General features: G+C 42.3%; 2 protein-coding genes across 3 annotated transcripts; one reads left to right on the forward strand and one right to left on the reverse strand.

The window, feature by feature from the left end:
- Positions 1-2,419: 2,419 nt before the first annotated feature.
- LOC133039781 (uncharacterized) lies at positions 2,420-3,340 on the forward strand. The gene is made up of 2 exons (XM_061118730.1): positions 2,420-2,563; positions 2,699-3,340. Exons 1-2 carry the CDS (start codon positions 2,420-2,422, stop codon positions 3,338-3,340), a joined length of 786 nt encoding a protein of 261 aa, XP_060974713.1.
- A 1,575-nt stretch (positions 3,341-4,915) lies between these two features.
- On the reverse strand, positions 4,916-6,756 carry LOC115697918 (uncharacterized). Of its 2 annotated transcripts, none has more exons than XM_030625090.2 (2): positions 6,001-6,756; positions 4,916-5,287 (listed from the first exon to the last, which is right to left on the reverse strand). In XM_030625090.2, exons 1-2 carry the CDS (start codon positions 6,427-6,429, stop codon positions 5,108-5,110), a joined length of 609 nt encoding a protein of 202 aa, XP_030480950.2. In that variant the 5' UTR covers positions 6,430-6,756; the 3' UTR covers positions 4,916-5,107. The 2 variants fall into 2 exon arrangements, with proteins under 2 accessions (XP_030480950.2, XP_030480951.2); XM_030625091.2 differs by having other exon boundaries at positions 5,106-5,270; positions 6,001-6,730.
- Positions 6,757-15,294: the final 8,538 nt, after the last annotated feature.

Below are 15,294 nucleotides of genomic sequence, written 5' to 3' on the forward strand. Positions count from 1 at the left end.
TGATCCTTTGTCTCCTTACATTTTCATCCTTTGTGCTGAAGGCCTCTCTGCGTTGATTAAACGGTATGAGGATAGGGGTCTTATTCATGGGTGCAAAGTGGCGAACGGTGCGCCGAAAGTAGGGCTGAACATTAGGACCCGGCAACCCGAAAAATCCGACCACCCGCCCCGATCCGATGCCGAAAAAGCCGAAAAAACTAAAGCCCGTATTGTCGGGTCGGGTCTGACCCGAAGAATCATAATTTCGGTATCGGGTTCGGGTTTCAAAATTCCATTGAATTTTATTCGGGTGTGCACCCGAGACCCGACCATCATATATCATATATAATAGGGGTGTTCATAAAAACCGAAAAACCGAAACCGACCATCAAACCGACCAGACCGTAACCGAATTTTCGGTTCCACGTCATCACCGAATTTGGCGGTCGGTTTCGGTTTCGGTTTTTTTGACACGGCGGTCGGTTTCGGTTCTTGAAATAAAAAAATAGTTTAACCAAAAAACCGTCAAAACCGCCAAAAACCGCCCAAAACCGCCAAAAACCGCCTAAAACCGCCAAAAACCGCCCAAAACCGCCTAAAACCGCCAAACCGAAAACCGCCAAAAACCGTACGGTCGGTTTTATACGGTTATAATTTCTAAACGGTCGGTTACGGTTTTCGTAAAATAAAAACCGTAACCGTCCGGTCGGTTATAAAATTTTAAAAACCGACCATAACCGACCGATTTTCACCCCTAATATATAAGTATATATTTAATACTTATTATTTTATTTTTAATATTCTTAACTGAAAAAAAAAAGCAAAAGTAAACAAAAAATAAAAACTAAAAACTAAAAACCTAATTAATGGTATACGCATCCCAATGTCACTATCCCATCCCATTATACCATTATTACCTGTATAATCATATTCAGTATTAATAACCTTTGGTTTCTCCTCCCAAGTCCCAAACCCAATCGTGATTTGTTCTTCTCCCAAGAAATATCAGCATGTTAAATTAGTTATTTCACATTTTAGGCAGCCCAAAAAATATATTAAAAATAGGAAAAATTGATATTTTTAAAAAATAAAATATCATTGGGCCCAAAAAATCTTTCAATCGGATCTGGCCCATTGTAACCCGAACCCGCCTAATAACAACCCGATACACCCGACCCGAAACCCGATAGAACCCGAAATTCGAAAACCGGGTTTGGTTATAAATTTTCAAGACCCGACATCCGAAAACCCGAACCCGACCACTCGAAAACCTGAAAACCCGACCCGTGTGCAGCCCTAGCCGAAAGTGTCTCACATGTTATTTGCGGACGACAGCTACTTGTATTGTAAGGCTACACTTCAAGAAGCAACTCGAGTTAGAGAACTCTTTCACCAATTTGAATGCGCTTCGGGACAGAAAGTTAATTTGGGGAAATCATCTATCTTTTATAGTACGAACACGTTGAATCATGTTCGGGAGGATATTACTACGCTACTTCAAATGCCTCAAGCAGATGATAGAAGCATGTATCTGGGTCTCCCTAGTACTATGGGCCGAAATAAATCAGTTGTGCTGGGTTTTCTCAAGGATCGGGTTAGGAAAAAGCTTCGAAGTTGGGATTCAAAAGTCTTGTCTCGAGCCGGTAAAGAAGTGTTAATCAAATCAGTAGCTCAAGCTCTACCTAGCTATGCCATGAATTTATTTTTGCTTCCTTTGGAGATCAGTAGAGATATTGAGAGCACAATGGCTAGATTTTGGTGGAAAAGTGCTTCAAAGGAAAATAAAGGGATTCCTTGGATGTCTTGGGAACGTATGTGCCACAACAAGAATAATGGAGGTCTTGGATTCCGTAATCTCCGTGATTTTAATTTAGCGCTCTTGGGAAAGCAAGGGTGGTGTTTCATCACAAGACCCGATTCACTTGTCTCTCGGATTTTTAAGGCCAGGTATTTTCCTCATGGCACATTCCTCTCGGCTGGTATAGGAAATAACCCAAGCTTTGTATGGCGAAGTGTTTGGGAAGCTCAAGATCTTATTCGTGCGGGAACTCGATGGAAAGTTGGTAATGGCACTTTGATCAACATTCAAAACGAACCTTGGCTCCCAGATAAAGACCATCCTTTTGTAACATCCTCTCATTCGGCCCTCCAACATGCTAAGGTGAGTAATCTTTTGTCCATGGATGGTACTTCTTGGGATGAAGAAATTTTACAAGACTTGTTTGACGATCGGGAACAGAGTTTGATCAAGCAGATTCCTGTCAATACTGACCAAACAACCGACTTTGTTTTCTGGTGTAAGGAGCCGACTGGTCTATACACAGTCAAGAGTGCATACCATGCTTTACAAGATTTGAAAGGTCTAACCAATGATGTGGATGCCTCCGTTTTTTAGAAAATTCTGTGGTCCTTGAAGCTTCCCCCGAAAATTAAAAATCTAATGTGGAGAGCCGGCTCTAGTTGTCTCCCCACACTTGCACAGCTTGCTTCAAAGTTTGTCCCCGTCAATACTCGTTGTCCGTTATGTGATGAGCTTGATGAGACCATTTCTCATGTCTTGCTCACTTGCCGAGCCATTAAGCAAGTATGGGAAAGAGTGGGTATAGGGACTTCTGCACTCACGGCTGGCAGCAGGTTCTTGGACTGGTGCATGACCATTTTTGTCTCTTTGACAGCAGAAAAACAACACATAGCTGCTGCCCTTTGTTGGGCAATTTAGGGCGCACGAAATGATGTAGTTTGGCAAGGAAAATCGATTAATGTTTCAGCGATAGTAGTGTCTGCAAAAAGCTATCTTGATCAATGGCAAAATGCTCAAAAAACTCAAATTGAGACATCTTGGACTACTCTTCAGTCCTATGATGGGGTCGAGCATTGGATTAAACCTGAAGTTAACAGTATCAAGATCAATGTGGATGCGTCTATCTTTGAAGGACAAAATCGGTTTGGAGGTGCTTTTGTTGTTCGAGACCATAATGGATTGCTTGTTGAGGGGCGTACCAAACTCTACATAGGGAATATGGTACCGGCTGTGGTGGAAGCTTTGAGCTTTCAGGAAGCTCTAAGTTGGATTAAAGACCATTCGACTAGTCCGGTTTGGGTGGAGACTGATTGTCTCTTGGTTGTTCAGGCTCTAAGAAGCTCCATAAGCTTAGCTTCTTATTTTGGTTGTGTGATTCAAGAATGTAAAGCCTTGTTGGCTTCTCTAAGAAATGTTGGTTTTTGTTTTGTTAAGCGGTCAGCTAATAAAGTCGCTCATGAGTTTGCAAGAGCGTCTCTATTGTACCCTGATTGTATTTTCAGTATGGAAAATATTCCAACTGATTTGTTGCCAATGTTGGTGACAGAATTTGAAGGTTAATAAAATCTAATTTTCCTTTAAAAAAAAAACTACCGCTTTCACCTAAACTAGTAATAAACCAATCACAAGAATTCTATAAAGCTCGAGTTAAACCAAGATACAGTCGAAATGTTGAAGTCGCTCTTTCCCTCTTAATAAAGCACTAAATCGGAGAATCTCTTGGCCCCGACTGATAATTTTGAATAATTACATAAAAGAAAGAAAAAAAATCCACAAATTTAGGATGTGTGTAAAATAGAATTAAAACCAATCTTATATTACCACGAGAAGAAAATACTTGTTTCAATGAGATGGGAAAAGGGACGATGTGCGACTGCAACTGCAGTAGGATGACGTGCAGTGCTGGTCTCGCCGGCCGTCTGGAAGGTCCCGACGTTTGGGGCTCTCGATGTGGGTTAGAAGATGGGCGAAGAAGAAGATGGGAGATTAGCAGCTGTTTTCAGCTTTCAGTTTTTTAAATTGTGTTTGTAAAATAATTTTTTGTCATTTTAAAAATTTAACGATGTTTAGCACAAATTTTTTTAAATTTTTTTTAAATTTTTTCTTATTAAAAAATTAACATTTTAACACCATACCATAACATAAATTGTTTGTGTTCGGGTGTAGTTTTGAGTTTAGGATTCTGAATATGTTAGTAAAAATGTAAAATATAATATGTTAGATAAAAAAATTATTTTTGAAAATTAAAAATAAATTTTTTTTGTTTTCTAGTTTTCTAGTTTTTTAAAACTCAAATTTTAAAAAACTATTTTTAAAAATTTTGTCAAATGATTCCCATTAGTTTTTAAAAATTGATTTTAATTTTAAAAAACAAAAAGGCATTAGCAATTTTTTTCCCTGAACTTTGATATGTACTAAATCATGTCCCTGAACTTTTTTGGCCGTTAAAAATTCCCGTGAACTATTAAGATTGTTAGATTTAAGGACTTTTGTCTAATTTAGTAAAAAAAATCTAACATGGATGAAAGTTCAAGGGACATGATTTAGTACATATCAAAGTTTGAGGGGCATGATTTGGTAGATATTAAAATCTGGGGAGCATAGTTTAGAACATAAACAATCACTGAAACAGTAAAATTGAATGAAATTAGACAAAAGGCCTTAAATCTAACAATTTCAATAGTTCAGAGAGAATTTTTAATGGCCAAAAAAATTTAGGGGCATGATTTGGTATATGTCAAAATTCGAGGGGAAAATTACTAATTAACCAAATAGAAAACAGTTTTTAAGTTATAAAGTCAAAAAACCTCTAGATTTTTGGGTTCTTTTCTTTAGGGCGGGCTGATTAATTTGTTTTGGTTTTTTTTTTTTTAATTCGAACCCAATATTGGCTGTTCGCATGTGACCCGCCGAGATTAGATCCTCATAAAATATTTTTTGTATTGTTTTTTAAAAAAAATACACTGATTATGTGTGTAACCGCCAATATTAGTAACTATTTTGACGGTTATATTTAGAACTACCGAGATATGGGTGTCGAAATTATTCAATTTTTTAGTAGTGACATGTATAATGTTTTGAAGTACATAACACTCTTTTTTGGGCAATTATCACTTTGTTCTTCTTAGAATTAACTAACCCAATAATACAGAAATTTAAATTTAAAATGCCTTAGCAGCATTCGAGACGAGTCTATCTGTGTTTATAACATTTACAAAAACAGAATATTGTTACATTTGGTAATTAAGTTTACTTTTACAAAACAATTTGGTAGTTTTACAATGTGTGTAATTTGGTCCTTTTTTTGTAATTATGTAATAATTCTTTCTAGGCATCAGACTTGAGAGGCTTAAACCTGGTGCACCATTTCAGAAGAAGCTCATCTATAAGGGCATCCATTCGGGTCCCAACTCCACCCCAAACCAACATGTGCCCAATATCATCCAATCTCGAGCCACTCACTTCATGCACCACTTTGAAACCAATTCTCCTATAGAATTTCACAAGCTGAAAACAGAACAACAAGGATATTTGCGGCCAAATCCCTTTAATATTTACAATTGTCACACATATGACTCTAATAAAAAAAGTGGCGACAAAAGTATTTTATTTTATGATTTTGTTGTAGTCGTACCCTTTGGCCATTAAATGTCAAATGAAAAACGTGTGGCGACATATTTTTAGACCATGTATTAAATAAGCTAAAAAAATATGTCCTCAAGTGTTTTTGAGCTGACACTTAACAGTCAAAAGAAAGTAGGACTGCAACAAACACTATAAAAAATCTTACTTTTAGTCACAATAAAACTTGTGGCTAAAAGTAAAAAAATTATTACTAATTATAAATTATAATTCCTATGTTGTCACTAAAAAATCCGTGACTAAAGGTATAAGTCACAAAAATTATAATTTATTGTGACTAAATTAGTGACAACTTGTATCTAAATACTATATTTTAGTTACTAGTAACATTTTGTTATGACTAAAAGTCATATTTAGTCAAAAAAAAAAAAACATATATTATGACTAAAAAATAATAAAAATTATATTTTTACTGTCATTTTTTTATTATTAACATCACATTTGTAACAAATAAAGTTTCGCAGTAAATATCCACAATAATAACAAAGTCTCCTCTTTAGCAATTATCCCAATACATAAAAAAAAATAACATGTATACACATTATCAATGAAGAAGAGCAAAGCAATGCAAAGCATACCTTTTTATGATAAAGCTCAGAATCATTGATAGCTAGCAACTCAGCCTTCTTACAACCACAATCATACCCATATCGAATAGCAACAGCTCCAATAAACAAACCAATTCCAAATATAGACTTCTCCATTCCAAGAGTCTCTTTATTAAGTCTAATAGAATCCAAATGAAGAATTCTCCCTCCAAACCACACCCTTATAATTCCTTCAGCCTTACCCAACTCATTATTAGTTTCTAAGCTCTTGGCTGTGACTCTAAAAAAGGGTCCGACAGTTTGCAGCCTAAGGTCCAATTTTTGAGCTCGTGAGGTCTCTAGGATTTCTGAAATGGTTGGTGGTGGTGTAGTAATGGGTGGTTCAAGGCTTTCTTTTCTACACCAAGTTTGGTTCATGAATAATGATTTTGGGCTTGGAAGCAAGGATGTTAGTTCCATAATTTCTTTTTTCAGTTTTGGTTTGGTTAGTGGTGATGAGTTTGAGTTATCCTAATGTTTGGGGTCATGACACGTGGCATCCTAATCACCACATATAACATTTCGATTAAAAAAAGAACAAAAAAGAATAGGATGATGAAGTGATAAAATCAGAGATGAATAAGAAATTTCTTAGTGTAGAATGAGAAAGGGTGGATAGATAAGATTCCAACTACTCAGTTCTCAGGTCGAAGCTTTGCTTAAAATTGTGGGAGAGAGAGAAGCCAATGGAAATTGCCGAAGGGATAGGATTTAGGCTTTCTCTCTTTGATTTTCTTTTCACTTTTATTTCTATAATAATTTCTATTTTTTTTAGTTAAATAATTAAAATAAAAAATTATTTTTATTGTTATTGCTTTAATTATATTTTTTTATATAAGTTAATATTAAATTATTTTAATAATATAAAGGGATTTTTTTATTTTTACATTTGAATTAATTTTTTTTTTTTTTTACATTTTTAGGAAATTCCACATAAATAATAAAACTTTATTATTTTTCATTTTTTACTTTTTCTTTTTATCACAAAAATCCAATTTTTAAACATATTTTAAAATTAATATCATTACCATATTTTATTTGTAGTTATCATTAATATTCTTTTCAGTAAATTTGCCATGTACATAAAATAAATCAAACAATAATTGATAAGTATTCACTTTTACATATAAGCAAATTATTTTATTATAAATTAATTAAGTAAATCATTAGTTATTAATAGGGGAATTATCCTATTTACTATTTTTTTAATTTTTTTTTTAAAAAAATTTATGGTTTGGGTTTCTAAAGTGATTTCTATGTGGGTTGCTATACGTTTTTCGTTGCGATTTAGGTTGCAGCGCTAGTTGCAATAGGGATTTCTGTGTAGAATTCCGTAAAAATACAAAAATAATAATAATAATAAATAAAAAAAAACTCCTTATTAATATTGTTGACCGAGATTTTCGGCAACTACTAAAATATGATTATAATATTGAGCTGTAAGAAAGTGAGAGAAGGATTTTTACGTGGTTGGGGCGTTAATGAGCCTTAGTCCACGAGTCTTTGTTATTAATGGATGTATTTAATACAGATTCTACACTTGAGGGAATGTCACCTTTATAAATACAGAGAATGTTCTTGGTGAGTATTTACTCTTCTTGCTCATATGCAGCCCAAGATTCTCGATCCCATTTAATGAGCTTTGAGGGGGTATTTATAGTGTTTTGGTGGGGTAATCCCTAGAATTGTTCTTACAAACGTATCTGTAAGTATCCATAAAGTTGGGTATTCCCAATGAATATACCATGAGTAATGCATGGTCAAATCCCTAGGTGCTGTAGGGTTTTTATGAGGAATGTCCTTTTTGCCTTGTGATTGATGTGACTCTTCGCAGAGTAGCCGTCGCTAGACTTAAATGATCATTACTGTGGCGCTGCTGTTTGGAGGTTGTGCCGTCAGACTTTATTGCGTGTTGCAGTCCCAACACGCTTCCTCCCATGCAGCATTAAATGCGACTTGATTGCTCAGGAGAAGCTTGACACCTCACGGAGAGGCTTTATGTTATGCGAGCTTCCGGGAGCACCTTGCACTCCGGGTGCCTCCTCCGGGACCTATGCCCAGGGTGCTTCCTTGTGGCATGCAAAGACTTAGCAAATATTTACAAGTTATCTGATCCACGTGTCCCTGTTCGATTGGTCCACGTATATTAGGTGAAATCAGGGGCAACATTTACCCCCAAGCCTTGTTTACTTGGAAAATAAACCAAGGCTTGCTCAGGTGCCTCCGGTTGACTCCTCGGTTCCCTGGCTCAAGCTCAGAGCGCGTGGGGGCGTATTTAATGATGGCATTTAATGCAGCGATTCGCTTTTTGCAGAGGTGTCTCCGGCCGACTCCTCGGTTTCCCGGGACGAGCTTGGGGCGCGTGAGGGTGCGTCTAATGATGGCATTAAATGCAGCGATTCGCTTTTTGCAGAGGTCGATTCGTTTCATGCCCATTGATTGATGCGGCGCATTAATGGTGTCAGGCGGATACTCAAACGTTTCCACCGCCTTTATTGCAACTCCATCTGGCCCGTTGATCTTTGGGTATTTGAATCGTGCGTTTCCCCCACCGTTCGATTGGTAGGTGGTAACGCCTGTTCCTCATGTACTTTTGCCTATAAAAGCCACCACCTTTCCTTCATTTCGGCTACTTTCCATTCCTTGCCATTTTTGCTCGAATTTCCCAGAGAGAAAATTCTTCAAAAACAACACGAAACTTTTGAACACTTTGCCATTTTTCCCAGTTCTTCCTTGCTTGCTGTTATCAGTCCTTCTCATCTTTACTCGACTAAAATCAGGACCCCCAGTTCAACACTTCACTGTAAGTTTCTTGCATCCTTTGGTAATGACATGCTTTTACTTGCTTTGTTTGTTCTTTCTGGGTTCGCATTTTGAGATTTCTGGGTATGCAAGTGTTTAGGTTCTTCATGTATTCTGTTTCGTGTTTACTGCTTTAGTTGTAGGATCGCCATTACCATGCCTCTGTTATTATTGTGCATTTTTGTTGAAGAAAACCATACGTTCTTCGTTCAACGATTGCTTAGGGCATAAAATAGGGTCTTTTTCTTTCTGCTCCCCTTATTGTGTAAAACCACCTCCTGCGATTTTACTGCACCTGACACTTGTTCAGGGAATCTTTCTAGGGTTTCCCATATGACACGTGTCCGGAGGGGGCCTCTTTCCAGCGGTTAGGGGACCCCCATTCCTTTTTTCTTGACTTAGGGTTTGGTATGGGACCTAACTGCTGGAATTTTCTCTTTCTTTTTTGTTTTTCACAGAATAGAAAATGTCTGCCTCTGGTTCGAAGTCCTCGAAGAAGAGCGGGAAACGCATGGCTACTTTGGAGGAGGTTTCCCTGGGACCCGTTGCCCAGGAGGGGTATAAGTCCCGAGCAACCGGATGGGAAGCGGCTGAGCTTCACTCCACATTAACTTGTCCCCATCAACTGGAGAATATTGTGGACGTTGCGGGGATCAAACCTTCCACCTCGGGGACCTATCACCGGCCACCTCGCGACTCGGAGACGCCTAACCATAATTACGACGGCTTTGGAGCCTGGAGCCAGACGCACCTGATGGCCGGTGCCATGCTCCCACTTCAAGACTACTTTGTTAATTTTCTTGTTTTTGTCGGCCTTGCGCCATACCAACTCATTCCTCAAGCTTACCGCCTGCTCTAAGGCCTATTTATTTTTTATGCCGCACGCGGATGGGGATCTCCCCGCCCGGCAGAAATATTGTATTTTTATGAACTTGTATCCGTCCCCAAGAAAGGGGACAAACTTAAGGACGGTTTCTATGGGTTCCGAATCCATCCTGCTAACGAAGGGGTGGTTCCGTATAATAGGCAGACTCACGTCAAGGAGTACCGCCATCGCTTTTTCTTTTCCTCCGGGTTCAAGGTAGTGGATCACCCGGAGCTCCTTACTGAGTGGGTGAGGATCCCACCCTATCAGCGGACGGCCCCTACACAGACCTTCCTCCGGAGGGCCCAGGCCTTTGCCTCCTACGACCGAGCCGATCTCGACGTCGGGGGTTTGGTCACCACGGAAAACTGCAGGAAGGCCAAACTTATCCTTCCGCATCAATCCGTGGAGGACTCTAACCTCTCACGAGTCATCTGTCCCAATGTAAGGGCGCCGGTCGCGGAGAAGACCTTCCGGGACGAGATTATTGCCACGGCAGAGAAAAAATATCAAGACTATCTCTACCGGAAGGCCCAGGAGAAGGCATACTCTCAGGCCCAGGCGGCCTCTGGGAGGGGACTTCGCGTGGGGAGTCTGGTGGTAAGGAGAAGCCAAGCGATCGCCGGGAAGTCTGAGGCTAAATTTTTTGACAAGATTCTTCAATAAGAGATTGGGGATCGTCCCGCCGGGAGGCCCCTCCGCATTGAGGATTCTTCGGAGAGAAAAGCCCCCAGGCCACAGCCTTCGGTTCCAGAGCCAAACTCAGGGGCTCCAGGTGGTAGCACCTCCGGTGCCGGCGGTAAGTCTCCTTTGATAATTCGTTATGTTCCTTTCATTGGCGAATACGCCAGTCGTAGGCCCGTAGGGTTCGACGAGCGTCTTCATAGGTTTAGGATGCCATCGACCCGGTGGGGGGATCGTTTGAAGGAATTTTACTTTTCAAACTTAGGAGATTTTCTAGGTCGGTCCCGGATGGGCTCTGGCTCTCCGGAACCTATTCCCTTAGGTCCTTCAGCTTACATTACGTCCAGCTGGTTCCGGCCTTCGGACAGCTATCTCGGAGATGATGCTGCCAGCATTAAAGTTCAGGACTTTGCTAGGGCCGAATTAGGAAATCTGGGTAGGAGTAGCTCATTTGCTGTATCTTGTGTAAGTGGTTTCCCAAGGATATCTAACACTTGCTTATTTTTGTAAAACAGGTGTCTCCATGGATGCCATCCTGGAACAGCTTGCCGAAGTTCACACTCCCGTGGCTCCTCCGGCCTTTACCTCTTCCCCCATAGCCCCTTCCCTGAAGGTCTCTTCCAGCGCTCCCCCTGACACTATTGATTTAGTGGACGACGAGGAGGTGCTTCCGGGAGAAGGCCAGGGAAAGCAATGGGGTTTCTCTGAGGAAGTCGCCGATGGTGCGGGAGAGCTCCGGGCCCCTTCGGAGGAAGCTGAAGAAGGCGAAGAGGAGCCTGAGGTGGCTCTGATTCGTAAGCGCAAGGGCAAGATGATTGCCCAGGACGAGCCTAAGAAGCCTCGGAGAGCCGACACTCCTGCCCATGGTCTTGACGGCGGGGTCTCCCCCATGGAAGAACATCCTGCTCCCCCCAATATCGTGCTAACTCCGGTCCCGGGGGATGAGGTGAGGCAAGAGCTTCGGATAGCCAAGCATAACTATGCCATGGACGAGTACTCCCGGGGGTATGCCGAGGTGGAAGCCCTTAGGAGGGTTTTGCGGGTTGAGGTACAGGAGAGTATCAACAACCCGGAGTACCAGGATCCGTGGGACCTTAACTTGGACCCCCTGTCGGACTGGTTCCGCCGCTTCCTTGGGCCCACCTTGGCTCCCTTTGCCGCGGAGATGACCGGCGAGTTTGCTTCTCAGCTTACCCGATGCGCGCCTAAGCGGTTCGCCACTTGTGCCTCCCTGAACTCTATCTTCCAGGTCCAGGACCTCAGCCACTCCCTCACCGTGGTAAGTACTTCGCAATTTTGCTTTTCCCTTTATTTTTCTTTTTGGGAATTTTTTTCTTACACTTGGGTTATTGTTCAGCTTGCTGCTGAGGCTGGCCGCCTCTCCAAGAACATCATAAATCACGGCTTCGTTCTGTCTAACTTTGGGGACATGAACGACGTCAGGAAGGTCCTTCAGGACCTTACTGCGGAGAGGCAGATCTACCAAGAGGCTGCTGAGCGCCAGGAGGCGACTGCCAAGGCCAAAGAGGAGGAGGCCAAACGGAGGGAGGCTCAGGCAGAAGCCATGATCCGGGACGAGGCCCAACGGAGGGACAGGTTGGAGGCCCAACACCAGGAGGAGCTGAGGGCACAAAGCGAGGCCGCTGATAAGGCCAGGCGGGAACTCCGGGAGGCCAGGGAGGCTTTGGACGAGATGGTTGCCAAGGTGAGATCCTTAGAGGAAACTCACCAGGTGAACATAGAGTCCAAGACCGCTCTAGCTGCGGAGCTGAAGGAGCTCAGGGACTACAAGGAGCAATCCATCAAGAAGGCAAAAAGAGCCGAGGTCCTTTCTCCTGGTTCCTGCGCCCGGTGTCCAAAGCGCTTCGATGATGGGGTCTACATGGCTTGGTCTACCAACGACCAAAATATCAAGCTTACCTTCTATCCCAAACCCGAGGAAATGATTGCCAAATTTCGGGAGAAGAAGAAGAAACTTGATGCCATGGTAGAGGCACGTATCGGACCTCGCCTTCCTCCGCGCATTGACTGAGCTGCCTTATGATTGACCCAGTATAACCAAGATTCCACCCGCTTCTTTTATTATTCTCTCTTTTTTTTTTCTTTGTACATATTTGTTGCTGCCTTGGAACTATATATATATAGGTAACAGTTTTTATTCGAAGGGGAGACAATATTTTTTAAGGCCTATCCCCGGGCCATTTATATGTATATGACCTGCCCTTTGGGTCAGGATATTTTATATGTGATCTTTCTTTTGCCACATACTTCTCTTTTTAACCTGTCATTTGGATCAGGGTTTTTATACTTATGCTTTTTATTTTTGCGCATACTTTTTGACCTGCCCTTTGGGTCAGGATATTTTACTTAGTTTGTTTTAATAGTCTGTCCGTGCGGTATACCCTAGTACCCCCCTGAGTGGCATAGAAACTTTGTTTTTAAGGCACTCAGTTTTATTTAACATGTAGAGGAGGTATACATTTGGACGGTACAAACCCTTTGAACAAAGTCTAAGTTTTATTTCGCTACTGGTAATATCTTATGAGGTGATCGGCATTCCAGGCTCTTGGCACGGTGGTTCCGTCCATTCTTTTTAGTTTGTAAGTGCCGGAACCGATCTCGTCCTCGATCTCATATGGTCCTTCCCAATTTGGCCCAAGTACCCCCACTCCGGGTTCCTGGGTGGCTGGGAAAACCCTTCTTAGGACCATATACCCAATAGCGAATTTTCTGTTTTTAACCTTAGAGTTAAAATACTTGGTCACCTTCTTTAGATAAGCAGCCATCCGTATTTGAGACTCATCCCGGAGTTCTTCGACTTGATCCAAAGCTTCTTGAAGCAGTGCCTGATTCGTGGCAGGATCGTAAGTCGTCCTCCTGTGGGATGGGAATAATGTTTCTACCGGGACCATTGCTTCACAACCGTACGCCATTGAAAAAGGCGAGTGACCGGTCGTGGTTCTGGGGGTCGTCCGGTAGGCCCATAATACCCTTGGCAATTCTTCAGGCCAGTTGTTTTTGCAGGCCATCAGCTTCTTCTTCAAGGTGACCTTCAGGATTTTATTGACCGCTTCCGCCTGGCCGTTTGTTTGAGGCCTGGCTACCGCGGAGAAGCTCTTCACTACTCCGTGTTGGTTGCAGAAGTCAGTAAATTCCTCGCAATCAAATTGCTTTCCATTGTCGAAGACTATTTTGTGAGGCAAGCCGTATCGACACACTATGTTTTTAATAACAAAGTCCAATGCTTTCTTGGCAGTTATTGTCTTCATAGGCTCAGCCTCTGTCCATTTGGTGAAGTAGTCTACTGCTACTATTGCATACTTTACCCCTCCTTTTCCTGTTGGCAGAGACCCGATGAGATTTATTCCCCAGACCGCGAAGGGCCAGGGACTGGTCATCAGGGTGATCTCATTTGGAGGGGCTCTCGGTATGTTCGCGTACCTTCGGCACGAGTCACACTTTTGGACATAGTCTATACAATCTTTTTTCATTGTTGGCCAGAAGTACCCTTGCCTCAATATTTTCTTTGAGAGGCTGGGTCCTCCCGTATGATCTCCACAGAACCCTTCGTGGACCTCTAGCATGATTTGTCTAGCTTCAGGGTCCGATACACACCTTAAATAAGGCATGCTGAGTCCTCTCCGGTAGAGAATTTGGTCCATCATCACATAACGATGAGCCTGATACTGGATCTTTCGAGACAGTGCCCTCTCTTGGGGCAACTCACCTGTTGTTATGCATTTTATGATGGGGACCATCCAGCTGGGTTCTTGCCCAACCGTTAGTGTGGTCTCTTTTATTTTGATGCTTGGTTCTGCCAAGCATTCCACTGGTACTACCCCCAACTCTTCGATTTCGCTGTCCGAGGCTAACTTAGCCAGACAGTCCGCGTGAGCGTTCTTTTCTCGGGGGATTCTTTCTATTTTGTAGTCTGCGAACTCGTGGAGCAGTTCTCGGATTATTGTTACGTATGCAGCCATCCGCTTGCCGCGGGTTTGGTATTCTCCGAATACCTGGTTTACGACCAGTTGGGAGTCACTGTAGACTTCCACTCTCTTGGCTCCTACAGCTTTTGCCAATTTCAGCCCTGCTATCAGGGCTTCATATTCGGCCTCATTGTTTGAAGCTGTGAAGTCAAATCGGAGGGCCGCCTGGAGTCGCAGTCCAGTTGGTGATATCATAGCCACCCCGGCTCCTGAACCGTTCTCATTAGAAGCTCCGTCTACAAATACCCTCCAGGTGGGGATTGGTGGTACCGGCGTATTTGCTGTTGCCTCGGCTTCGTTGCATTCAGTAATGAAGTATGCCAAGGCTTGGCCTTTTATAGAAATCCGGGGGACGTAGTGCAAGTCGAATTGACTTAGCTCCATTGCCCACTTGAGGAGTCTTCCGGACGCTTCATTGCCGGAGCGGGTGGTTGGTCAGAATCTTGATCGGATGGGCTTGGAAGTATGGCCTTAACTTCCTTGACGCCATCAGGAGGCAAAATACTAGTTTTTCAATGACCGGGTACCTCGTCTCGGCTCCTATCATGCACTTACTGACATAGTACACGGGATGCTGAGTTTTCTCTTCTTCCCGGACCAAGGCAGCGCTGACCGCGTGCTCGGAGACGGCCAAGTAAAGAAACAAGTCTTCTCCAAGGACGGGTTTCGATAGGATAGGAGTCTTGGCCATGTGATCTTTTAGCCTTTTGAATGCCTCCTCGCACTCGTCCGACCATTCGAACTTTTGGCATTTCTTTAGCACGTTGAAGAAGGGTATGCACTTGTCCGTGGACCGTGAGATAAAACGGCTCAATGCAGCTACCTTTCCGGTCAAGCTCTGCACATCTTTATGCTTCTTGGGGGATGGCATATTCAGGAGAGCCTGGATTTTTTCCGGGTTTGCTTCAATCCCCCTTTGGCTGACTATGAAACCCAGGAACTTTCCTG

Source organism: Cannabis sativa, chromosome 7, assembly GCF_029168945.1.
Source record: "Cannabis sativa cultivar Pink pepper isolate KNU-18-1 chromosome 7, ASM2916894v1, whole genome shotgun sequence".
Classification (NCBI taxonomy): Eukaryota; Viridiplantae; Streptophyta; class Magnoliopsida; order Rosales; family Cannabaceae; genus Cannabis; species Cannabis sativa.

What these genes read in the sequence shown, in the direction of transcription:
- LOC133039781 (XM_061118730.1), top strand. Translation starts at nt 2,420, where the DNA reads ATGTGGAGAGCCGGCTCTAGTTGTCTCCCCACACTTGCACAGCTTGCT. An exon ending in CTTGCCGAGCCATTAAGCAA is followed by an intron (nt 2,564 to 2,698) that starts GTATGGGAAAGA and finishes TGGGCAATTTAG; the next exon opens with GGCGCACGAAATGATGTAGT.
- LOC115697918 (XM_030625090.2), bottom strand. Translation starts at nt 6,429, where the DNA reads ATGGAACTAACATCCTTGCTTCCAAGCCCAAAATCATTATTCATGAAC. An exon ending in CTGAGCTTTATCATAAAAAG is followed by an intron (nt 5,288 to 6,000) that starts GTATGCTTTGCA and finishes TTCTGTTTTCAG; the next exon opens with CTTGTGAAATTCTATAGGAG.